General features: G+C 39.4%; 2 protein-coding genes across 2 annotated transcripts; one reads left to right on the top strand and one right to left on the bottom strand.

Moving 5' to 3' along the window:
* Positions 1–4,223: 4,223 nt before the first annotated feature.
* Positions 4,224–8,977, bottom strand: cab39l1 (calcium binding protein 39, like 1). Its single transcript, XM_062425978.1, has 9 exons — positions 8,694–8,977; positions 8,012–8,157; positions 7,746–7,910; positions 7,451–7,569; positions 6,611–6,779; positions 6,462–6,521; positions 6,312–6,377; positions 6,047–6,190; positions 4,224–5,808 (listed from the first exon to the last, which is right to left on the bottom strand). The coding sequence occupies exons 2-9, from the start codon at positions 8,126–8,128 to the stop codon at positions 5,617–5,619; spliced, it is 1,032 nt and encodes a 343-aa protein (XP_062281962.1). The 5' UTR covers positions 8,129–8,157; positions 8,694–8,977; the 3' UTR covers positions 4,224–5,616.
* A 10,315-nt stretch (positions 8,978–19,292) lies between these two features.
* On the top strand, positions 19,293–27,038 carry phf6 (PHD finger protein 6). Its single transcript, XM_062426287.1, has 11 exons — positions 19,293–19,487; positions 21,836–22,000; positions 22,483–22,584; positions 24,043–24,176; positions 24,280–24,326; positions 24,841–25,001; positions 25,094–25,237; positions 25,355–25,459; positions 25,560–25,693; positions 25,883–26,012; positions 26,183–27,038. The coding sequence occupies exons 2-10, from the start codon at positions 21,869–21,871 to the stop codon at positions 26,010–26,012; spliced, it is 1,089 nt and encodes a 362-aa protein (XP_062282271.1). The 5' UTR covers positions 19,293–19,487; positions 21,836–21,868; the 3' UTR covers positions 26,183–27,038.
* The last annotated feature ends 32 nt before the right edge of the window (positions 27,039–27,070 follow it).

The raw sequence follows: 27,070 nt of genomic DNA, 5'->3' as shown, positions 1-27,070 counted from the left end.
ACAAAGATCTCAACAAATCAACTTTTTAAAAGCTCGTTAGTCCTGAAATACTAAATAAGCGAAGTGTGACTATTCCAGGTATTAATTATCATCATTAAACAAATGTAAAACACTCAGATGAATGCACCAGTCATGTTCAACATGCTGCCTAATGAACCATAAATCCAATAAAGTAAAATGACTAAAGTCACAACTCAGATTATTATGAGGCTTGTTTAAACACTTCTAAATCCATATATTTAAACACTACTTTCTATTAAAGACATTGGAATAAAGAGGGGGGAAAAGCTGCAGAGAACCTACCTTCGGATGTTGTTGGCGCATGTGAACTAATCCCTTCACTATTCTGCTCCCCCCACCATGCACCAAACTCCCAATATTGCCATACGTACCTTAACTCGCAGATGTGGTGTCCTCTACAGCCCTCTCTGCCACCCCTTTTTTTTGCACCAACAAAAAGTTTTGTCATGCATGAAATTGTGAGAGCATCTTTTTTTCTTTCTTGTTTTTGTTTTTCTCTTTGTGGGGGTGGGGAAGAGGAGACGCAGCTATAGGCGACGCAGTCTTTGCGGATGTCGTCCTCCAAATCCTCACACTCACATGCTGCACGTTTTTTTTTCTTAGGTGCACGTTTCAGAGCTCTCTCCTGCAGCAGCGGCCTTGCAAAAAAATAAAGTTTCTCCTGCAATTATTTTGTGCAAAGAGTTGAATTGCGAGTAGTTTTCTAAACCCCCACATCCAATCTCGCTCCTCCATTCTGCACCGTGCTGGTCAAAGGAACCCAGGAGGCTTGTGACCTGTAACCCCTGTAAACCCTGCCCCCACATAGCCTTCTGCTCCGTCTGCAGGAGCACGTCCCCTGCACAATCCCTTCCAATGTGCACACACAAATATCACTCGGTAACTTTGCTTTTGCCACAGTGCAATTAACCGTGATCGTATGCAACAAAAAACGCGGAGAGGAGAGGAGAGGGTGCGAGAGCCCGGTCAAAGCATGGTGGCGCTCCCCTGCACTGTGGGAACGGGCTGCAGCGTTGCCTCACTTGCCTTCTTCCCCGATTGAACTTTAACCTACTTTCCCATACTTGCGTTTTGCTCTGCTTCTGTAGGCTGGGATTGAGTTCATGGGAAGCAAATTGCAACTGCCCATTTCTACTGAATTCATTTCACCCTATGTTTGATCTCCTGGAGCCTGCCACTGATAGAGGATGAGGGTTAATTATGCTCTGGAACATAGAAATCTAGGGTTAGTTTAATGATAGAGGGTCATTTTGGCTTTTTAAATCAAATGAATCACGGTCTTATGAAGTCAGCGATGATGTGTCTTTGGTTGATTCAACTTTGCACAAATTATAATTGACCTCCAGGCAGACAATAGCCTGCCAGCCTATTGAACAGGCCTCATGTTGGATACCTCCTGGTAGGCTGGAATGTGTCCCAGTGTTTTGAACGGCTCCATACACAGAGCTGCAACCAGGAGGAGGAGAAGGAGGAGGGGTTATTTGTGTCTATATTCATATAGAGTTCTGGATAAATAAGTTGGAGCAGATGCAAATGGTAATTATGGAGATAAAGGTACATTTTATTGGAAGAAGTGTCCTCCTGAATTTTACCCCCATCATCTCTTCTTGTGGCTGTGTTCAATTGTCTAAAACAATTTTATTAACACCACACACAAATAAATTGCCATAAAGTTTTATTTTCATGAATGCTTTCACACTTTTTTCCTTTATAAAGTTATGTACACATAATTTGCTCCCATAGTAAATAAAGAAAATATCCGGAGTGTGGAGAAAGATAGAGGAGGTGGAAGGGGGAGAGAAGGAATAGAGTAAAAAAAAAAAAAGAAGAAAGAAAGCACAACAAATATTTAAACAGAAACCTATAAATCAAGAAATATATAGCATTGATTTTACGGAATTTGTAATAATATTGCCAGTGATTTATATATAGTCATAATTAGAGGTAGGGTTATAGAAACATGAAATGTTTTTGTTTGTACAACTAATACAAGGTGCCAATTGTTGGCGACAGCTCCCTCTGGTGGGATGGCTGTGTACAGCAGATACTTCCCAAAGTGCACGTCATGAACGGACTCATGTTTGATCAGAGTTTGGATGAATATTTACACAGTCAGTGTGGTGATATTTCAGGGGATTTCTTTCAAATGGATATTATTACAGAGGAAAGCCGGTTTCACTCTTAAGTTCCAGTGAAATGAAGAATACATTTTCCCAGTTTTAATCCTGAGTCCCTGTGTTGTTTAACTCTTCTATGCCAAATAAACATCAAAAATACATATTAGAGTATTTTTATATTACAAAAGTTCATCCAATCATATGTGATTTTGGGAGAGTAGCTAGCTGCACCGGTCATATAAAACCGCACTTCACTGTTTGTAGGTTGTAGTAGCTAACAGAGCAATATGGAGACAGATAGAAAAGATGTGTGTGAGGTCTAATTCATTCATCCTCCTCCTGATCAAACAGGTGAGGGAGGTGGAGCCAACAGTCCTCTGTAGCTCCATATTGCACTTGACTCTTTCAGTCCTGCCAACTTTTTAGTGGTCCAATGAAATGCAAAGGATTTAACTTAACTCCCTCTTGTAACTGTGCACTGCCCAAATATTCCGTGTCACTGGGAAAAACGCTGCAGTTCAGAAGATTAAGACACTCTGACTTCCATTTCACTGGGACTTTACATTTGTTTGAGCTCATAGAAACATTAATAATGACTAATGTGTATGTGGGTTAAAGTTGCAGTGTGTCACATTTTGTGGCATCTAGTGGTGAGGTTACAGATTGCAACAACCTGACGAGCTGAATTGCCCTCCCCCTGTCCTTCCCAGCTTGAAAAGAAAAAGAACCTATGATGGCCATGAAACTCATTTAAAATGCTAAAGGCCCTCTCTAGAGCCAGAGTTTGGTTTGTCTGTTCTGGGCTACTGTAGAAACATGGTGGCCTCTACTCCCTGTGTAGATATAAAGAGTTAATTATGAAGTAACGTTAACATAATGCCTCAGCTTTTCAGCTGAATATACACTAATTAAACATAATTATGAATATCAATTTTGCCAAGTCTGTTCCACTAGATGACACTAAATTCTACACACTGCACCTTTAAGCCCAATGTATTAATATCATTTAAGAAAACTGTGTCACACATTTCATATCATAAATGATTTGGGAAAAAATGGAACACAATTCCAGACATTTTAAGAAAATCAAACACACCTTGAGAAAAAGCTTTTTTCACAAACTGTTGACACGACAGTGCACTGTGTGCAGGACTTCAGTCTGCTTGTGCATAATGTACCACATTCACAGCTTCCCAAATTATTTTATAGGTCCTAAAAGGCCTGATACTGACCTCAGGACTGTCTGGAGCAGTGTACCAAATAGTTATGAGTAATTTAAAAAAGAAAAAGAAAAAAAAAGAGCCAGTTAACTACAACCAAAACACTATTTTGAGTGTTGTCTACTGATCACTGTTAAAACTTTATTTACACTCACAGGATCCTGTTTGGAGCGTAATGCAGCTGACAGACCTACACTACACTAGCGATGCATTTGGGATTTGAAATTTCCCCCATTTCTCCCTTTTCAGATCGACTTTGGTTTAAAAAACAAAAACAAATTAAGAGTTCTGGAAATTTACATGATCATTACGATCTATTAAATGTCTTTAAATAAGGCAACATTCATTACGAGGTACCACGCTGCAATTCATTATGAATTAACATTTGTGTGGCACCACCCAATGAAAGATTTAAGTTTAAAAGTCTAGTTTTCCATTGTGAAAACTAGTTTGCAGTCCCTGTTCAAGTTTGAACATATACATCAAGTTCAGGCATGCATACAAACCACTGTTGCGTTTTTAAACTGTCAAATAAAATATTTTGTCAAGGAAAAGGAAAGAGAAAAAAAAGAACACAGCATTTGCAAACTCAAATCCCATGAGGTATATACTAGGAGACTGTGTGCACAGAAAACACATTTTGAAATCACTAATGTGCCATTTTACTTACAATGGCAGAAATAAGGCAATTATTTAACAGAATCCTTTTGAAGTAATCTAAAATCAGTGATAAATGTGAGGAAGTCAAGAAATTCAGTGCTCGTCACCCAGTACATTCTTGGTTTAAACAGTGCGTGTTGGTAATTTGACCATTTTTGGGAGCAGCTTTCTGATCCATCACAGGCACGTTATAGTGATTCAAAAATAATATTACAACCATATCAGATAATGAAGTAACACTTTTCTAATCATGTGAGTTTGTTGAAGCATCTGCCAGCTTAGTTTCTTTTTGGTAGAGGCTTAACTGTATAAATAGAAGATAGTTTACACAAGATTAGACAGATTTAGTTCAACTACAGTCTGTCCAAGTCAGGTGAAGCAGATGTTGAATGTATCAAATTAAAAAGGGAATTTAGTCTAAAAGTTTCTTCTACCTGTCAACTCATTTTAAATAACAAAGCTCTGATATGAACATAATATTTGTCAGTATAACATACTTATGATGCATCTTCATGGACGACCCCCTCAGAGTAAACTGCAATGTTATTTCTTCAGTTGAGCAGTGCTTATACTTTAAAAAAGGAGACATTAAATAGTTTATCAACCCATGAATTAATTGTTGAAGTCATTGTTTTAAATGAATCAGCGCCATCTGTGCTCAGTATGTGAGGGTGAAATGGAGTGCTCCCAGTCAGATCAATTGGTATATCCTGGCTGTCCATGTTAGTAAATGGATAGCAGGTACCCTGCAGCATTATCTGATGCCTTGTTTCTATTTCAGTCATGTAAGCCTCGCTGAGCCAAAAAAAAAAAAATCACAGCACAATAAATTGATTCCTCTATGGTTTTGATTTTCTCTCTTCCTGTGTCAGTTAATGCATTGGCGAGTACAGCACTGCAGGACCATTTCTGACCTCTGTAACCTCACACACACGCAACCCAAGGCCTACTAACTATACATTAATCACCAAAAAACTACTATGTGCTGACCTGGCCAATGTGATTCACGCGTCACCGTGCCGAAGCCGTATTTCTAAAGATAATTAAATTCCCTGTACAACAGACCAGCGAACAATAAGGCAATAAACCAAACCTATGCAATTAGTTAGACTAAGCAATGGCCAGAGAAAAGAGTTACTGTTTACCATCAAGACACGTTAGAAAAATAATATATTTTCTTCTCCCCGGTTTTTCACTCTCTAAAATATAGACAAGTTTCTGAAAAAAAAAAAAAACCTTTCAGGAACAGCTCAGAGCTCATGTTGGCTGTGAATGGGGTGAAGTTTGTCATTCTAAGGTCTCTGCCAGCAACAATGTGGAAGGGTAACAGTTTAAGGTCCAACATTACAAGAATAGACTAAATATATTTTGTTACCACTAAAGAAGCACTATGGTTTATATAACAGTTCTTGGCCCACTCAGGTTTCTGGATGGAAATCACCTCCAGATCCACGCTAAAAACAGAAAGTGAAGGAAGTAATATTTACTTTTTTTTCCTATATTTTGTAGTTAACATTAAATCTTAATGGAGCATGTCAGTCAGACTCTCTCACTTTAACCTTCTGCGGCACCAGCCACCACCTCTACCACCTGCCGCCTTAAGCTTCCTCGGGTGCCACGGGCCTCTTCAGGTCCCGGATCTGCTTAATCAGATAGTTCTTCTCGTCACAGAACTGCTCATCCTCGGATCTGTCTGTCTGGAAGTGGCTCAGGAATTCCACTAGCTTGGTCTGGTTCTTCAGCAGTATGTCCAGCACCGGCTGAGTCTTATTGGGGTTTGCGACAAATACCTGAGATGGCAGAGAACGGACAATTCAGAGGTTATAAAAACAAACAAAAAATACAAATGATCATTGGATATATTTTCTTTACACATGCAGATGAAAAGCAGGATACAAAACAGACTTGCTCATCCAAAGACAAGTGTTTAAATTCCAAAACCACATTGGCTATTTTATTATTATTTTCCTGAGTAACACTTTCATAAGCATGGTGCAGATTTAAAACTGAATGAGCTTGAGTGCACACCTTGAAGACGTGGAACGCCTCAAATTGGATGTTCCGGCTGTTGTCTCTTAGCAAGTTCATCATCAGCTTCAAGTTCTCTGCCCGACTGATGTACTTTGTCATGACAGTGAAGTTGTGTCTATCCAGGAGAAGTTCCCCAAGGAGCTGAAAAGTAATATATAATTAATTAATATGAATATTATTAGAATATGTGACTCAAATAAATCCTTAACCGTGATTTTATAGTTTAGAGTGTGTAGATTTGGCAGAAAGGCAGAGCCAGTACCTTCAAAGACTGTCGTTTAGTAACGTAGTTGTCAGAGTGCAGGAGTTTCTCGTATTCTGTAAACACCTGATAACACATTTTTAAAAGTATGTTAGATACAGAATGAACATGTTTTCTCTTAAATGTTGTGAAACACACTTGTAAGCTCACCCTGTCATAGTTATTCTCAAGGAAGTCTGCACACATAATCTTGTGTCTTGTGAGGAGATCCTGACAGGGAACAGAAGAGACCAAGACGTTAGATGAGAGCTGCTAGTATCATGACGCTGGAAACACAAAAGGAAATTCAAAGAGTTTACCTTGAATGAGGCAAAAGCGTCTGAGGCTATGTCAAAGGTTGAGAGCTCCACGTAACGGAAAAAGCAGTACAACTCTTCAGAGAAGAGCAACGTCCGTGCCAGAGGCTCGTGACGCAGGCACTCTCTCAGCATCATTCCACAGTTCAGAGCCACCTCTGCGCTCTCGTATCTGCACAGGTTAATACATGTCAGTTCTGGGTCAAGTAAATTAGAAGTATCATGAATCTATGTATGCCAATTAAAAAATGCAAACAACACAACACAAATTAAATCAGTAAATAATCAGTATTAAATGGAGGAAAATCCACCTTCAAAACTTTTAATGCTGTCAAACAGAACGCAAACAATCAAACTAGTCAACTCTCTATATCTGGGACGTTTTGCAATAATGTTTTAAAGTTATAGCAGGAGAAATCAATCACAAAGACAGCATTTGATCCACTGACAGCAGCCTCAGTTGACCATAATGCAGTGCAGCAGTAAGACATGTTGCTCTTTGAGTGAGCCTGATGACTCAGATTATGAAGCTGTAAAACCAGCACTCTGCTATCACGCTGTTCATCTGCCTGCGTCTATAACCCACAGATGAATGCAACAAGTTCATGCTCGTTCTCTGGGAGTTGTTGGAACACATTCTGGGTAATGTAGAAAATCACAAGGCATGCTGAGGGAAAGTGATTATAGCTGAAAATAAGAGAATAACTAAGTAATTTCTGACGATATCTAACAGTTTACAAGCAACTCAAAGTAGACTGCCTTTAAAGCGTGTGAATGGGGAAGAAGTACTCATGTCTAACGCACCAAATAATGAGTTCCTGAAGCCTGCCATTATTAACTTACCCTTTTAGAAGCATGAAGAGGATCTGAGGGTGTGTAGAAATGTATTCTACCGTGGGTGTTCTGGTGCCAATCTGACGTCTCACAATATTACTGAACAAATGAACCACATCCTTCTTCCCCTGTACAAAAAAAAAACAACAAACAACCAACTGAGTGCAAATTATATGCAGTGACATTTATGCTTTGGGCAGAGATGTCAGGCGTACACACTATACTAACTAGTTTGTTAACTGCACAAAGTGATCAATACTTTTAACAGACAGAGTTATTGCAGAAAGAAGAACGTTTTCCCCACCTCAAAATCAATCCTCTGCAAATTTGCAATGAGAGCAATCAGGAGGTTGGTGTTGTACAGCTCTTGTGCGAGCTGAGCCACTGCCTCGGTCTGAGGCTCCTTGTCACCTGTTCCACAGAGTACCTCCTTCAGGGTAGCCAGATTTTTTGACACTTCCTCTGCAACCTTAGCAGAAAAATAGACAATAAGTAGGTCTATTAGTTAATGTTTAAAGACAGAAGCAGCTTTGAAAGTAAAAGACAGGCAGAGGAAACACTATCACTGACCTTTTCACACTTCTTGCTGTCTCCAGCGTCCAGCTTTTCCATGTATGCCACATTCTCTTTCAGACTCCGCACTATTTCAGCTGGATTCTTCTGTGACTTCCCGAAAGGAAAAGGCATGGTTGAAACGAGTGTGATCCAAGTCCAATCTGTAAAGAAATAAAACGTTTTATTTGGTGTGCTACTGAATGCTATATAACTTCCTGTACCTCTGTGCATCAGGAAATGGCTGAAACACTCACACCTGAAGAACACCAGGCTGCAGCTAGGTTCAAAATACTGTTGATACTCAAAAGTGAACTGTTAAGTAACTTTGTTGAAGCCAATAACAGCACACAGCTAGCTGACTTTGCTAACATTAACATGCACAAGTTAGTTTTCCGAAATAATGAGCGACTGTGAAGCGCTACATGAACACTCCTACGCTCAGTTTACATTAGGTTTTTAGTTTCCCCTCGTTAACATTAGAACAGTAAATATGGCACGCAAACTTTCCACTGAAACGAGGAGGAAAAGACGCTGAAAATGTCAGAGCTACACCAAAGTTCAGCTAGCTTGTGACCTAGTTAGCTGGCAGTTAGCGAGAGACGAGCACAACTATAGCGTGTGTATGTCGGCGTCGAGCACCGCAGAAAACACACTCAACACACTGCTGAAATATTCAGCTGAAGCTGTCAAGACTCACCGACTGAACAGAGGTTTGAAGCTGAAGGAGGCTCGGAGGCTAAAGGTTAGCTGGCAGGCTAGCGAGTTGTTTCCACTTTGCTTCCTCACTGTCAGGTTACTTTGAAATGTTATCTGAGATCTCGAAGTTAGCTCTAACTCGTACCGACTGTAGCTACACACGGACGACCTTCATAGCGGTGCTGTATCATGTAAATCTCTCCTCCCGTGACCGTCTGTCACCTAACTTGCTAGCTGCCTAGTTGTGAAGAGAGAGTTGCTGGGCTGGCCTGTCTGACAACTTCATTTCCCTGTTCCCTTCTGCTGCAGTTCTCTCTCTCGTCCTCTCCTCATCCCGGGGACACTGGGCGGGTATGTTTTGCTTCACAACATGACTGTCACCACTTTTAGCCAATCAGCGTCAGCCGCCACAGTGACGACATAAAACGCCCTCCCCGCTAGAGGTGCGCATGTTTCATAGCTCGTGTTGGTTCGTGCGGGTGGACACAGAAAACCCCACAAGGAAAACCCTATACAACCGGACTCACATGTAACAGTAATCAAGCGTACCTGAATTCTTAAGAAAAGATGAGGCAAATACTTTTTGTTTAGGAGCCTGTCACTTTGGAGTCAGTTCTTCTCACCGTATGTATACGAAATTATTGGTATCACAAGCAATTTGAATGAAAAAGCATTTTAAAGCACAGCAGAATTTATATTACAATTAACATTGCTTTTTATTAAATGTCTTTGGCGTTACAGATCCCCTCCCAACATGGTTAAAGGTGTATATAATATATTTATAAAATCATTTGTGCCTGTTAAGGTTTTTTCACAAAAAAGTTCAATTATCTGGTAGAAAAAAACAAAAAACCTTAAAGGTGCGGTGTGTAGGATTTAGTGGCATCTAGTAGAACAATTTAGCTTGTTATCTGCAACCACACAACAAGATGCCACTAAATCCTACATACAAGTCCTTAAAATGGCATCTACTCCTTTTCCATCCTTAAAAATCCACAATCAATGAATATGCACATACTGTTGTTTGTGCAAAGGAGGCTTCAAGTTTCCACATCACACTTTTGTAAGTTGAGTATTGGACCAGGGTTGGCTTCCAAACTTCTTATAATGTCACAAATATTGCTCGTAGGCCCACCCCTTTAAATCAGATTTTCAGTGAGCACAGAGAAACTTTCTACTTTCAGCAGATGAATGTTAAAAGTCAAACTTTACACATACATCATTCTGCACCGTGAAAGTCAAACATCCAACTTAAGGAAAAAAGAGGAAAAACACATTTTTGAGTCAAGGGGGGGGCTTTAAGTTTTCAATATCAATTCAACATATTTTGGTTTATGGAGTGAAAAAACAACTAATCAGAGCAGTCACAAAAATATATTCATGATGTACTAAACCTATAACTCACGTTCTTTGTATAATTGTGGGATATATTTGATTGAAACACACAGTATTTCATGATATCTTCACTTGTATGTACAATACTGCACCTGTGCACCAATGTGCAATGTACTGTATTTGTATATTTATCTCTAATTAGAAGTAGAGCTCAAAGAAGCCAAATCTGCTATCTTCTATGATACTGTGCATGTGACAATAAAACCTGTGGGATCTTGACTAGCTTTAACATACAATTCAAGCATGTTAAGTTCCTATTCCAAAACAAACCCAAAAGACTTCTTTGGCCAAACTTCTTCTTTGAAGGTGTAAAATCCTCCCAGGTTCAGATATGACCCCAAAAAAGCAATTTCCTGTTATCTAAACTCTAATATTAATAGAAAAAAAACAGAAATTGCTTTGTGCCTTACAAACACTTCACCACTCTGTTTCTGCACTTACATACTGTTTGTTTTCCTCAGTTTGAAACTCATCACAGTGGCATCACACACAATCTTAAACTGGTCCATTTATTTGCTCTTCTGATTCAGACTTTTGAGTCTCTAATTGTGCAAGATGCTGTAAGAGACATGTTGAACATTCTTTGGACCTCATGACTCCAATATGACGCCCATAATATTTGAGATCCCCACAACATTTCATGACTGGCATTGTGGGTGGAAATCACCCTTCATCACTCTTCCAAGCGTACAGTAAACCAATACAGATGTTGAAAACATTTGTGAAAAACATCAGGTTTGTGATCGTTGTAGCACATAATGTCTCCATCTCCATGGTTTCTGAATACTAGCCAAACTTTTAAATACTATTATACTTGTTGGAGCTCATTTTACAGGTTTGATTGAATGTCATGAGAGGTGGTTTGCAATGTTAAGCAACAGCAGTTCAAGTCGTTCCAGTGCACTAAGGTGATGACACTAAACAATCAGACTATATCTGAAGTGTCCTGTCTGTCCAAAATCCTAGAATCACTGGTCAACTCAAAACTTTACCTTTCTGGAGAATAATAATTTATTTCAGCAGTGCCTGAAATACTGGTGCCTCATGCTGTAGTGAATGATTTTATAGAATTGATTAACATTTCGTCTATGGCTTTTGATACCACCAATCATGACTGACATCACCTTTAGACCCTTTTTTATTTGCTCCAGACATAAATAATCCTTATTTGCCATCTCAGGACTGCAGTGTGTTCTGAACACCTGCCAAACTGACAGTCAGATGAACTTGTTGTGATTAACCTCTGCCCTTGTTGACCTCAACATCCTGCAGTGTGCAGTTACCTACTAAGTTCTCTTTAAGTATACATCATAAAGTAGTTTATACATAAAAGCTTCATTATACACCCCATTGAGACAACTTTTTTCTTTTAGGAATATGCACCATATGAATTGTCATATAAAATACACAACAGTATTTGTGACTAATAGACCTGAAATTACCTGCAACAACTCTCATTGTGATAAGAAATCTGACATAATTAGTTTTTATCTAGTCCGAATGCATGCAACATGACCCTTCCCTAAAGTCATATTCCCCTATTTGGAATATTGATATTTCAAAATTAAAGGTGCAATATACGACATTCAGCTCCGCTAGATGTCAGAAAACAGCAATTTGCTTTGTAAAGATATAGTGGTGTAAGGGGGTCCTGAGCAGAGAATGAAATCACACTCACTCCGTGTGTGTTGTAATTCAAGTCTCTCTGTTCTTTGTTTTGATAACCGGTTTGGCAGCGTGTGCTCTGTGTCCTCCCGCATCCTTGTTCAACACAGTGGTGGGGTCACAAAGTTTCTCATATTACTGCTAAACAGTACACTAACATGTGTTTCTGAAAACATTCAAGGCCAGAAAATAGACAATGCGGTGACAGTCTTTTTTTTTTTTTTTTAAACATATCTTTATTGGTTTTTTACATTCATACAACAACATAGAACACTTAAAACATATGGCAGTAATACAAATAATAATGAAAATACTAATAGAATACAGAAAAAGTAAATAAATAACTTGTCATAATAAAATAAATAATTAAAAAGGGATAAATTAAATAGACAAATTGGTCAGAGAAATTACTGAGCAATAAATAATAAATACATAAATAAAAAAATAATCATATAAAATGGTAATGATAATAAATTATTAATAATAATAATATTCTTAATATAGGTTACATCATACACTCCTATCAACACATTAAATATTTTTATTATCTCATTCTCCCATTGCCTCCTCCAAATCTCCATCTTTCAACAGTTCCAAAAATATCTTCCAAACGTCATAGAATTCAGACGCCCTCTTTCTAACAATATAGGTCAGCTTCTCAAGAGCCAAACTTGATGTTAAGTTATTCAACCATTGGGTAAAAGAGGGGCCATTAACATTCTTCCAACATAATGCAATACAGCGTTTGGCCTGCAGTAAACAAAGATCAACCATTTTTCTTTCTTTGCCGGATAAATTACAGTCCTCTGGATAAATGCCTAAAATACATAACTTAGGGCATAGGGGTACAGGGGAAGTAGTGATTTGAGAGATATACTTTAATATTGAGCTCCAAAACTTTTGAATCTCTTCACATTTCCATAAACAATGAAATAATGTGCCCTGGTGGTTTTTACACTTATAACAAAGATCAGGTATATTAGGATCAAATTTATTTAATTGTACAGGGGAAATATATATTCGCATTATCCAATTAAATTGTATCATTCTCAATCGAGTGTTGATGGTTTGAGTATGTGTTTTTAAACATATTTTACCCCATTCACTGAGTGAAATGTCTTCTTGTAAGTCACGTATCCACTCCCGCCTCTTACTATCAGAGTTTTCCTTATGGTTTTCAACCAGCATATTATAAAACCGGGAGACCAGCCTTTTCCCAAAACAGCTTTTTGTAATATGTGTTTCTAAGGTGGATAATGGAGGTTGTTGCACCGAGTTGTTTAAATGTGCCAGAATAAAACTTCGAAGTTGTAAATACTTAAAGAAGTGTTTCTGTGGTATATCAAACTTTGCTTTTAACTCATTGAATGACATTAGAGTAAAATCATCATATACATCCTGCAATTCTACTATGCCCTTGTTCATCCACGTTTTAAAACCCAAGTCATTCTTTGCCGGGGCGAAGTTAGCATTCCCCCAGATCGGGGCGAAACAGGATAATCCTGGAGAGTCACACAACAGTTTTTGTACCACATGCCAAACAATAATGGTGTTTTTTACAAAAGGATTAGTAGTATCTTTCTTTAATGTTTTAAAAGAAGCTGAATATAGATAGCTATTCAATGACAAACCTTTTGAGGACCGTTTTTCAATTTCTAACCAGGGCATGAAAACATCTTTAGAGAACCAAAACATTGTGGCCCTCAACTGAGCAGCCCAATAGTACCATTCTAGATTTGGCAGCTGTAGCCCCCCCCTATCATAAGGTAGATATAGAAGGGAGAGTCTGAGTCTTGGCTTCCTATTGTTCCAGATGAAATTGGAAAGAAGCTTTCTGGTCTTGAGAAAAAAAGAAGGAGGAGGGGCTAGTGGAATTGATTGAAAGATAAATAAAAATTTTGGTAGTATAGTCATCTTTACTATGTTTATTCTTCCCAATATAGAAAGAGGTAATGTTGTCCATCTCGTGATCTCTTCTGTCACACCCTGTAACATGGGCTCATAATTGGCTGAACTAAGATTATTTATTTTAGGGGTTATTTTGATGCCCAAGTACTTAAATCCCTCTGTGGCATTCACAAATGGATGTGACACTAAAGGTTTCTTCCTCTCATTTCCATTTAAAAACATAATAGATGACTTTTCTTTGTTCACTTTAAACCCAGAGATACTCCCAAATTGACCAAACAACTCTAATAGAGATGGTATTGATTCTGCAAGTTGAGATAAGAATATAATAGTATCATCAGCGTACATTGCTGTATTGTGTTCTAAGTCCCCAATCTTAATACCATGAATTAAGGGGTGTGATCTGATCGCTATTGCTAATGGTTCCATGGCTATTACAAAAAGAAGAGGTGAAATTGGTGACCCTTGCCTTGTACCTCGAAATAACTCAAAAGGCTGAGAGATGAGATAGTTAGTAGATACCATTGCAGAGGAGTCAACAAATAAAATTTCGACCCATCTACAAAAGTAATCACCAAATCCAAACCGCCCAAGCAACTCGAGTAGATAGGGCCATTCAACTCGGTCGAACGCCTTTTCGGCGTCGACTGATAATATTGCAGTGTCAGGGGACTCTTCACACTCGTGAATTATGTTAAGAACTCTCCTCACATTGTGGAACCCCTGCCGCTTTTGCACAAAACCATTCTGGTCTCCATGTATAACGGCTGGTAGAACCCTCTCGAGTCTCATGGCTAAAACCTTAGCAATAATCTTTGCATCTGAATTTAAAAGTGATATGGGTCTATAAGAACCGCGTTCGGTTGGCACTTTGCCTGGTTTTAGAATAAGAGTGATCAGAGCACTACGTAACGAAACGGGGAGGGAACCTGTTTTAAAGGATTCAAAATAAACATCTAATAACGGGGCTATTAATTTTGTTTTAAATAATTTGTAAATATCTATCGGAAGCCCATCTGGACCCGAAGCTTTACCTCCTCTCATGTTTGTAATGGCGTTAGAAATGTCATTCAAATTTAATTCCCTCTCTAGTTCAGTTTTTGTACTCTCAGAAATACAGGGAATGACCAATCCATCGAGGAAATTGTTTTGGTTTACCAGGTCTCGAGGGTTGTCAGAATTATAAAGGGTTTTATAATATGAGACAAAGGTGTTATTGATTTCTGTGGGATCTGTAGTTAATTCTCCTTGTTCATTCCTAATTGTATTGATGGCTCTGTCAGATTCAATTTTCTTAATCTGCCAGGCTAGCAGTTTACCTGGCTTTTCGCCCTGATCATAAAAAGTTTGTTTCAGTCTTATTATACCATCCTCAGCCTTAAGCATGGAGAGCTCCTCATATTTTGCTTTAAGGGTCAGTAATTCTTGTTTTTTTTGTGTCGAATTATCTATGCTAACCTCTCTCTCTAATTCTCTAATTTTTGAGTCTAATTCATTCATATTCTGTTTGAATTTGTTAAATTTAGAGCTGGTGAAGCTTATCATTTGTCCTCTAATATATGCTTTAAAAGCTTCCCATCTAATGGTTGCAGATGTTTGATTCGTATTTATAGAGAAGTAGAGATCAATATGTTCTCCTACAAATTTTATAAAGTCAGAATCTTGTAACCATTTAGGGTGTAATCGCCACTTGGTTGGATGTCTATACACTTGTTCGACGTTGTAAAATAGTGAGGTTGGGGCATGATCAGATAAAACAATACTATCATATACACAATTTGTTATACTAGGTAGCAGAGATGAGGAAATTAAAAAATAATCTATTCGGGAGTGGGTTTTAAATACTGCCGAGTAGCATGAGAATTCTCTTTTGTTGGGGTTTTGATTTCTCCAAGGATCACAAAGGTTCAGGTCTTTCATATATTGTTGAATTTTCTTTCTTGTTTGGGAATGGGATGTATCTATCCCTGCAGAGCGATCCAGTTTCGGGTCTAAAGCACAATTTAAGTCACCTGCCAATATTATCTTACCAGGGAGGGTGGCCAAAAGCAAAAATAAATTCTCAAAAAATGATGGGTTATCATCGTTTGGGCCATATATATTAACCAAATTAATACTTTCTCTCAAGAGAGTCCCTTGAACCACCAAATATCTACCAGTTTTATCATAAATAGTGTTATTTATTTGAAAAGGCACCGAATTATGAATTAACACCATAACCCCTCTCGAATGAGAAGGGAAACAGGATGCTACTACTTTGCCTGGCCATCTCCTACGTACTTTCACTAAGTCCTCTCTGAGTAAATGAGTTTCCTGGATAAACACTATTGATGACTTAAGTTGTTTAAGCCTGGTAATTACCTGTTTTAATTTAGTCAACTTTACCATCCCTCTAACATTCCATGAAGTGAATTTAAAATTCTTATTTGCAGTCATCTAATCTTACTAATACACCAGATTGTACAGCATAGAATCATCTTTTAGTTGTTGGTAAACCTGATGAGCATCTCTATGTGACATTTTGGGAGCTTTTTGTACCTGTAGAATACCACATGATGTGAAAGAAAGAAAGAAGAAAAAAAAAAACAAACAAACAAAAAAAAAAAAAACAAAAAAAAAAAAAAAAAAAAACACTTAAACCCTGCCATGAACAATACCCCTTAGCTGTCAACCTGAACAAGACAGTCCTTTCCCCACCCTCCCCCTGACCTTGGGGTGCAGTTAAGTGCACACACTGATCCAGTGTAAACAAGGGAGCAGTTAGACCAAACCAAGCAGTCCTAATAACAGACCGAACAACATAAACAGGACAATTGTGTCCCCTGGCAAAAAAAAAATTAAAAAAAATATATGTATATATATATACACAAACAAGTATGTTCATCTAGTCTTTCTTGCAGCTTAACTTCCATTCGGGAAGGCCGACAGTACACTGAATAACCACTTTTCAAAAAACAAAACAAAACGAGTGACAGCCCACTTAAAAAGGGCGCGTGGTAGTCTCTGTATAAATAGTAAATAAAAAGCGTATTTACATCTGAGGAGACTGAGGGAATAATACAATTATGTAGCCTATACAAAACAGAAAAGTCTCCACAGAAAAAAGAGAATAAACAGCATTCACGTGTGTGTGTTACTGGCCCATAAAGCCATCAATAACAAGCTATAGCTGTTATAGGTGGATTATAAAGGATTCAGCAGTTCATTTTAGTTCACCTGTGAGTCCTCTGTGTTCTGTAACCCTTTGATGAATTTTTCAGCATCTGCTGGGGTTTCAAACTCACGTGTTTGTCCATCAGACGACACTCGTAGCTTGGCTGGGTAAATTATTCCGTACCGTATGTTCATCGACCTCAGCTGCTGTTTCACCTGGTCGAAACCCCTCCTGCGACGGTGGAGCTCCGCCGAAAGATCCGGGAAGAACATGATCACTTGACCGGCGTAGATAACTTTGCCTTTGGCCCTGGAAGCTCGCATCACACGGACTTTATCCTGGAAGTTTAAAAACTTCACGATGATGACCCTCGGTGTGGTCGATCGATTAGGTTGCGTCCGGCCGGGCAACCTGTGTGCTCTTTCAATGAGAGGTGGACTCGGGAATGTTGCTGGTCCCAGCACTTCTGGGAGCCACTTCTCCAGGAAAGCTACCGCGTCGTTTCCTTCCATCTTCTCCGGCACGTTAACTATCCGTAGGTTTGAACGACGCGAGCGGTTTTCGAGCTCGTCAAGTTTGTTTGTGAGGAGAGACACCTGTTTAGCTAGCGCGTCAGCCTTGCCTTTCTCTGAGTTGACTGTGTCTTCTACGGTGCTAATGCGCACTTCTGCTTCATCCATGCGCGTCGAGAAGTCCTGCACGTCCCTCTTAACGTCTTGAATGGCTTTAAGGACCACATCAATCTTTGTGGAAAAGTCATTTCTGATCCCATCGAGTATCTGAATGACGTCCATGTTTTGGGCCGATCCAGTGTCCACGTAGTCCTCACGAGGCAGTCGCACGAGGCTAGCATCACACTCTGAGTTAGCTAAGCTAATAGCATCTGAGACGTCGTCTTCTTCACACTGAGAAAGGTGTGCTTTAGATTTGTTTTTTTTTCGGCATATTGTCGCGGGTATGCAGTATCAAGTCGCCACGAATGAAAGTTATCACTGTTTGTGCAGTTAAAGGAAAGTTTACAGGATTCTTCAAGAATATAGCCAGGAGCTCACAAAAAGACGTCTGCTCAGTTCAGCGCCATAACCACGCCCCCCTCGACAGTCTTGATCCAAATTTGATCAGCACTGTAGTTTTTGACAGTTTGATCTGAGTTTCATGAGCTGTTGGTTCAGCGACCGCTTTTTTTTAATAACACGTACATTTTCTTTCGTCTAAGATGCTGGTGCTCTAGTGCGACATCTAGTGGGGCTGAATGTCATATATTGCACCTTTATCTAAAGCTGGAGTGTGGGACCTTTGTCTCTCCCTTTTGGCAGTAAGAGTAATTAAGAAAACACTGTCATAACGTGCTTACGTCATAGGCTCCTTTGTTGCCCACTCCATCACTACTGCTTTGGCTAAATTGTTTTGGGTGTCACACAAGCCCCATGAAATGAATCGTTTCACTACCAGAATTTTATTCATTTAGTCCAATAACATCTGGAAAGTCTAGGAAGTCGCTTGTGCACATGCTCTGCAGTGGTACTTTATAAGTCCAGGGTGGGAATATCAAACCTGACACCAGACAGAAAACTCAGGTATACTGTGAGATACAGATAGATGTTTCTGTTGGTGATAAACTTAATCAGCACTGTGTGAACTCAGTTGGCAACGACTTGAATGTAATGAACTTTTATTTATATGTAAAAGTTTCACAATGTAGGTTTAAGCAATTCCACATAAAATAGACAGCAGTTTTTGTGACTAACACACCTGAAAGGACCTGCAACAAATCTGACATAGCTAGTGGCTTCTTACTGGTTTTAACAGGTGACATCACATCACCCCAATCCTCGCTTCTCTTCATTGGCTCCCTGTTTATTTTAGAATTGATTTTAAGATTTTACTGATTACTTTTAAAGCACACCTAGGTCTAGCTCCAAGCTACATAGCAGACATATTGACTCCATATGAGCCGCCCGCAGCCTTAGATCCTCAGGTGGGGCCCTTCTGGCTGTTCCAAAGTCGAGGTTGAAATCTAGAGGGGACCGTGCTTTCGCCATTAGGGCCCCTCGGCTTTGGAGTGAACTACCTAAGGAAATAAGGCTAGCAGAATCAGTAACTTCTTTTAAATCACTTCTTAAAACTCATTTCTACAGACTAGCTTTTATATGATGTTGTTTATCTGGTTGTTTATTGCTGCTGTCTTTTATATCATTTTATTTTACACTATCATATTTACTGTACTGCTTTTGCTTTGTAATTTGCTGCTTTTGCTTTGTCTGTAAAAGCACATTGTACATTTTTTTTTAAAGGTGATATATAAATAAAGTTATTATTATTATTATATTATTATTATACAAAGTCAAAGTCATATTAGCTTCTTTGGGGATATCGATAGTTCAAATTGAGTCATTTCCGTGGGGTATTTTTAATCAAATGCTCTCAGAGTCTACATCATTAGCTTCCTTCAGCTTTTCACCTTTAAAGCATCGCAAACGCAAACTCGCCAACAGGACTTTTATGGTGAAAGCCACAACCGGAAGTGAGGCTGTCATGGCGGCTGCAGCTAGCTTGATGCTAGTGTGAAAGAAGCACACGATAGCTTGTGAAGGACGGGAGAGAAATACAGCTGCTGCCCGGAACACGTTTACATCTTCTTAACGTCTCGGCGCCATAAAACTATAGAAGCAGGTAAGATGTGAGCTGTGTATGAGCAGCTATGTGGTAGCCGCTGTGTTTTGTGGCCTGTAGTCGTCTCAGGCCGTCTCTCTGCTGGCGGACAAGCCAAGCTGCTCTCTTTTCGCAGGGAGACATCACGTATGGCGCTCTGCCTTCGAAACGGTTTGCAAAGACCCGCGCCTGTCAGGATAATTTCCCACATTTAAAGGGAAATTATCGCAGTTTTTTCGAGGTTCACGCAGACACACAAAGTCCGAGTGTCATATTTTCCTTCCACCGACGTTTATTTCCCTGCATGAAAAGGCCTTGAGATGGTTTTCGGGGCGTTGAGATGTTCTTAGTGAAAATAGTTTTCAGTTGGAGATAGTTTTCACTTGAGAAAGAGACACACACCCCCTTTAATTCAAAACTTTGTAAGAGAAATCTGGAGGAGTTTTCACGTTTCACTTGCTCTAGCTACACGTCGGCCACAACATCGCCGTATAGTTAACAAATGAGACATGAGAGCGTTTCAGTGGGGAGCATAAGGCTGAAATATAGGATATTTAGTGTTATTTACACGGGCGGTATTGTGTGTTTGCACGCCGGCTCTGTAGCGCTGTAGCCGCCGCAGTGAAATCCTGGCCCTGCTATCATGGCAGTAATGGCTCTATCAAGGCGTCGCAGCACACTGCTATTGTGATTTTTTTTTTTTAAAACACCCACTTTCTGTGTGGACGGAGTGAATCTCTTTTAATCATCATATTTAATGTATCCGTGGCGCCTGCAGCTACAATGTGGACTACATCAAATAGACTGATCTGTGCAAATGACAGCACACATTTTGGAGGGTTGATCCACTCCTCTATTTGTAACACAGTGATGATTTGCAACCAATCTTGTCTGATTTTTCAAGCAAATGTTTAAAGCATATTTAAAAGTTTTTAATTAAAAATGCAGCTGGGGGATGATACAATGTTAACACAATTGTGTAAATCAACGTAGTTCCTGGTGATGTGTCTCTGTGTGTGTGTGTGTCTTCAAGGCAAACTGCTTATCATCACACCAATATAACACCATTTTCCCACAGAATCAGGTTTGTTTTTAAGGAAGGATGCAAGTTGGGGCAGATAAGATATAGTGGAGAAGACTGTGAATGTTAAATTAGAAACATGTTGCATCATTTTCAGCAAAATTACTCATGTAAGGAGGGGGTGGAGGGGGTGTTTTAAACAGTCCCTGTGTGTGTGTTAGTCTGTGTCTGTGTCTGAGGTAAACTGGGTTGCTCCTTGTTCATTAACTTAGATCCAGTCCAACTGATCCTTGAGTCCTGCTGCTGATTTCCCTTCATGTTCCAGTTTAATCACATTAGAGCAGGGATGCTTGGTGAATGTCGTTATTCCAGGCCTGCGTTATGCTGACTCGGCCAGAATAGACACCTTGGACGCATATACACAAAACAACAATTTTGACAATCAAAAGATCTCCCGAAATTTTGGCATTTGTCAGCAATTGTAGCATCCTCTTGATTTAAAAGAAAAATAGTGATCACGCTGCAGGCAATGGGAAAGCTCTCCGTAGCTCAGTCAGTCTAAATGAACCAGCATCAAAAGTAGGCAAAGTTTCAAGCTTTTGTCCCGCAAGCGAACGTGTGGGCCCCATGTGTGATCCATCAGAGGCTTTGCTGAGCAAGTCAGTTGCTTTTAACAGCGTTTTCAGGACACACTGCTCTTCTTTTGTGACTTTGGTTGCTATTTTGGAGCCACTCGAAGTGGTAGTTGAGTCAAAAGTTTTGTTTCCAGCTGTTTCTGGGAAAGCGTTTCTAATGGCTCATTTCCCAGATTTTTATTTTATTCATTATTTCACAATACTCACTTTTTTATTTAGTTGAAATAAGAAAAACAAACAGATTTCCATGACACAGTTTATTCTCCTACATTTGAATATGTAATGGGTGTTTTACATCCCGATAATGAACAGTGATGCAGATTTTTACATTAATGAACATTTATGCCTAATTATGAACACATTTATGATCTGAACATCTGGTTGTCATGTTATCTTATTGATATCATATTGCACTACTGTTGTCATCATCACTTTGATCAACTTTGTGAAGAAAAAAAAATCACATGTACTGTTTGCAATAAAAAGTCATCTGGTATGCAGCTTGAATCAGATATGAACTATGATTATGTGTATAACTTCAGCTGCTTTAATGATATAAGACAAGGCATTGTTACTGGAATATTTTTGACTAGACAACGGCTTTTATAACTTCTTCTAATATTTAAAAAAAGGATTAACCCTCACATGCAATGTAAAGTTCTTTTGTTATTGCTACTTTAATCATTTGTGTGTTCTTTTATTTTTCTCATTAGAAACTCGGGCATACAAAAAAAAGGGCTTCAGCCATGTCAGGACAGAGGAAAGGAGCTGCATCGCGGCTGCTGAAATGTGCCTTCTGCCGAACCAACCGGGACAAGGAGTGCGGGCAGCTGCTGTTGTCCGACAGCCAGAAGGTGGCAGCCCACCACAAGTGCATGGTGAGGACATCAGAGTGGTTTCAAGCCTCATAGCCGCTGATCCTTTTAAAACATAGTCATTGTGAGCAGCTCTGCCAAAGGAGGATATTGTCTTTTTTCTTGTTTATATTTATTGTGTTGTTTGTTCAGAAAGAGTAAAAGTTTTACAAAAATGATGTATTTCACCAAATAAAAGTGAGAAAATATGGGGGGGGGGAGAACACATTTTCATGGTGGAAATAAGCCGGTTATTCTTGATACATTAACTTAAAAGTATACTAGAAAAAATGGCAGTTGTAGTATTTTCTGATTAGTCTCATCACTGTCTGACATTATTAATCAGTTGATTAATTCAATTAACAATCTCTTTTATACATAGCAACCCTTTAAGAAACTGTGTTTTACCATCATCATAGTCACAGTTTACTGTACATCGGTGTGCGTGAGAGGAAAAAAGACAACACAACTTACTCCATATTTGTTTTCTGATTTCTTGCATGTAGCTTTTCTCCTCTGCTCTGGTCACATCTCACTCTGAAAATGAAAATATTGGAGGGTTTTCCATCGCGGATGTGAAAAAGGAGATCAAGAGGGGAAATAAATTGGTGAGTATGGGCTTCTTTTCTTCTCAGTGGACCATTGGAACAAGGAGCCATGTAGTTCTGAGATATTTCATGTGCAGATTATAAATCATCTGAGCTTTTTTAATGTACATAATATTGGGAGCAAACAGTTATTTTATAGAAGAACATCACTAATAGCTGCAGGTTGTACATCACTTTGTTTCAGCTTTCGATTTCACGTCATGGAACGGGACGCTTTGGCGAACTAAAGAGAGTTTTTGCAATAATACGAATCACAACATCGCTAATAGCATTACATGAAATCTCCCTCTCATGTTTTCTATCTGGGAACATAAGCTTTTGTTGTAGAATTTAAGATTTAGAGTTCAACGGGTCAGATTGAACAGTTAGTAGTATTTATTCCTCCTTAAATCCAACAAACTCCTGAAGGATGGGTTCTCTGTAAGCCAGGAGTGCTGCGTGTATGTGTGTGTTTAGCTGGGGAAATGAGACTGCGTGAAGAAGACTTAGACTCAGTTTGTACCTGTGTGTGTGTGTGTGTGTGTGTGTGTGTGTGTGTGTGTGTGTGTGTGTGTGTGTGTGTGTAGGTGTGTGTGTGTGTGTGTGTGTGTGTGTGTGTGTGTGTGTGTGTGTGTGTGTGTGTGTGTGTGTGTCAGACACTGAATGTTAATGGGATGCACTGCAGCTGTCTGTTTGTAAGATTGTGCTGTTTTTATTCCTGCCTGTGTGAATATCAAAGGAGTCTGACACCGAGGTGCGGCTTCATCTAATTTGCAGCACATCTCGTTTAATTTGCATACATGTTTCTGTAAATTAATTAATTTTCATCGCGCTTCCTTTAGCTCATGCAATCTACATCATGATTATTATGTATGAAACTTTGACACCACACTGTGAAAGATGATCCATATATTTGCAAGCAAAGCGTTCATTTATACACATATCTGTAAGCAGTGTGTTTACTAATGTACTGTAGACATGCAGCAATATGGTTTTACATTATTACATCTGCATGTACAATTTAAAGACAAATGCATTATCTAAATGAATCCATAAATGTGTCTGCAAGTCTGCATAATCATAAAAACGTTTAGATTATACTTTTCAGCTTTATTAATATTTAGCTTTCTCTTCTTCTTTCTGCTGTTTTTTTACTCATGATTTGTACCTGTGTGTGTTCTTCCCTGCTGAATTGCATAAAAAGGTCCCCACAGGGAGCAGTGTTTTATGATATTTGCATACGGCCTTTTGTGTTCGTCCATCAGTCCGAGTGGTCTTTGTGGAGAAATTTTTATTCCGTCCCACGCTGGGAAAAATCACACTTCACATTACTAATGGAATTAAAATCACATTTTTGGTTGTCAGCTATTGTTCATCACGGATTGGACATCAAAAGCTTGTGGAGCTACACATGCACACACGGTCACGCTCGGCCAAGTTTCTCTGAAAGCCGCAGCTGTCTTTTCTTCCCTCCGACAGATGTGTTCTTCATGTCACCGGCCGGGCGCTACCATCGGCTGCGACGTGAAGACGTGCCGGAGGACGTATCACTATTACTGCGCTGTGAAGGACAAAGCCCAGATCAAAGAGAATCCCTCACAAGGGATTTACCTGTAAGTCACTTTTAAACTCCTCTGCATGTCAGCGTGCTCTAAATACTGTTCTCATGTCATGTCAATTTAAATAAAACTTTATTCTTTTTGCTCCTTAATGCAGCGTTTACTGTCGCAAACACCGGGATGCTTCTCAGGATGGCATTCAAGGTAAACATCTGTCATACTACTCGGATGCACAGATAATCAGATTCACAGCTGGATGTCTGTTTTTGCTTTCAAACACTACACAAATAGAAACACCAGGATTCCAGATGTATTTTTCATTTACTCACCAGTAATATGGTGATAATTGTGATTTTATCTGCTTACATTTTGTCTCATTTGAGTTCCTAATCTGATTTTTACGTGTCTACAGATAGAAGTTGGATAGTGCTGTGTGTATGACTGATTTAATGAGACACAAATAGGACAGAATTGCTAATATTACTACAACTTTCATAATGTTGATGCACGGGCTGGTGAGGTGCCTTCAGAGTTTTAAATCCAACTTCAGGGCGCGTTCTAGTTGAAATTTCTGACTTGGAACTTATAATTGCAACTTCTGAGTACAAATGGAACGCACCATATCTCCACACCCCTGAATTTTCATTTTCAAACTAGTAGTCTCTGTGTAAAATCAGCAGCGTTCCCCTTTTAAGAGCGATTGTCTTCTTGTTACCAGATGAGGAAGAAGGTGTGGCCAACGATTCGGACTCATCGCCTTCACAAGGCAGGGGCAGAGGAAGGTTCGAGAAGGGCAGAGCGAAGGTGGGATCTCGCGGCCAATCAGAAGACACTCGCTCCACCTCCTCGCAGGCGGCAGACGAAGAGAGCTCTTCCCACGTAAGTCAGCACACCTGTTTGTGAAGACAGTCCATGAAGTCGCATGTAGCCTCTGTTAGTAGGGTCTGAGTTGTGTTCTGTGTGTTTTATAGCGGGATAGGTCACCTCTGCGGTCAAGCCCGGGAGAAAGCGGCCAGCGCTGCGGCTTCTGCCACGCCGGTGAGGAAGAGAATGAAACAAGGGGCATGCTTCATAGCGATAACTCCAAAAAGGTGGCAGCACACTACAAGTGCATGGTAAGATGGAGTGTGTGTGTGTGTGTGTGTGAGCATTTCATTGTACAGTTTGTTGCAAAGCATAGAGACCTCTATTTCATCATTACATCTTTTTTTGTTTGCTATGATTCATTGCAGCTTTTTTCGTCGGGAACGGTCCAGCTGACCACCACATCGCGGGCTGAATTCGGGAACTTTGACGTGAAAACGGTCATCCAAGAAATCAAGAGGGGAAAAAGAATGGTTGGAATATTTTTCTATCTTTCAGTTTCTAATTATTTATAAAAATATATATTTTTATATTTGTGATTTTCATCAAATAAATTGCTCTTTTCTTTTCCAGAAATGCACACTCTGCACTCAGTTGGGTGCTACCATTGGGTGTGAAATCAAAGCATGTGTGAAGACCTACCACTATCACTGCGGCGTGCAGGACAAAGCCAAGTACATAGAAAACATGGCGCGTGGTATCTACAAGTGAGTCAACTGATATAGTTCAAATAAAATCCTTTCACAGAGATAACATAGTGAGAACATATTGTTGGACTATAGTGTATATTGTATCTTTTTATGATTAGAGATACCAGTGACAGATAACGGGTTGTTGTTATCACTGGTTTGCATTAGTGCTTTCACAATGATTAAATAACGCTGTTGTGTTTTTAGACTATATTGTAAGAACCACAGTGGCAATGAGGAGAGGGATGAGGAAGACGAGGAACGAGAGAATCGCAGTAGAGAAAGGGCAGCAATCGACCACGGAGGAAGACCGTCAACGCAAGTGAATGGCAACTAGGTACAATATTAACATTTATGCTTATTTAAGTATAAATATAATGGTTAATAATACATGCATTGTCCGTTTTTACTGTCAAACATAAGGATTGAGTGTTTTCCTACCACAACAGTGAAATTGAAGGGAAATGGGGGTTTCCTGTCATTTCACTGGTGCCGTTCTTCTTACAGGTTGGCCCGATCGATGTGACGTGGGGGGAAAAAAACAGAAGAACTCAAAGACAGGGGGAAAGATATTTTTTATACTAAATCCAAGCCTACTCACAAAGTCGTGGTGTACAAGTTCCCACGAGTCGTTCACATTTCCCCCCCCCCTTCTTTTTTTTTTGGACAGGATATCCCAGATTTTTTTTTGACTTGACTGAATGAGCTTTCACAGACTGGTTGTACTCTGCAGCTCTCTGGACCGCTGCAGGATCGTGAAAAGCCACGGCTTATCTTAACCAGGAGTCATTTATGGGCTAAGTTTCAAACATGTGTACTATTGCCATGAATAAGACCTGAATGGACTGATCTTTTCGATTGTCACTCACTGCCTGTGTCCCCACAGATTACACAACCTACACATGCTGAAAACAGATACAGAACCAGTCAAAAAACTTAGACCCACTTTCTCATTCAAGTTGAATGGGAAGGTGCGTCTAAACTTTTGACTAGTGCTGTACATTCTTTCTCTTCCTTAGCTTTGAAGGACTCACTTTTAAGAGGGGTCTGTTTGTTACTAGTCTCTCTATAAAGTTGTGCAGTTTGATTACTTTGTTTCTGTAATCATGTCTTAAAAAAACCTCTTTGTTAGCCTTTCTTTCTTGATATGTAATATTTTGCTACTGTATTATCATCATGAGTAATTTTGAATATCTGGATTTCAGACAGTCACGAGTACAAGTTTTGCCAGCATGCACTTGGATTTTCCCACTGTTAAAGGTGGCATTGTTTTTATTTAGCTGCTAAAGGGCAAAGTAGAGCTCTTTAGAGGCGTTGGCTTGACTTTGTTTGATGTACTGTTACTTGTATCTCTACAAATGTACCCATGAATGATTGGAAATAGAAAATATTTTT

Source organism: Scomber scombrus, chromosome 9 (assembly GCF_963691925.1).
Source record: "Scomber scombrus chromosome 9, fScoSco1.1, whole genome shotgun sequence".
In the NCBI taxonomy this organism is placed as follows: domain Eukaryota; kingdom Metazoa; phylum Chordata; class Actinopteri; order Scombriformes; family Scombridae; genus Scomber; species Scomber scombrus.
The sequence above is the reverse complement of the archived record's forward strand: the minus strand, read 5'-3'. Positions and strand labels throughout refer to the sequence as shown.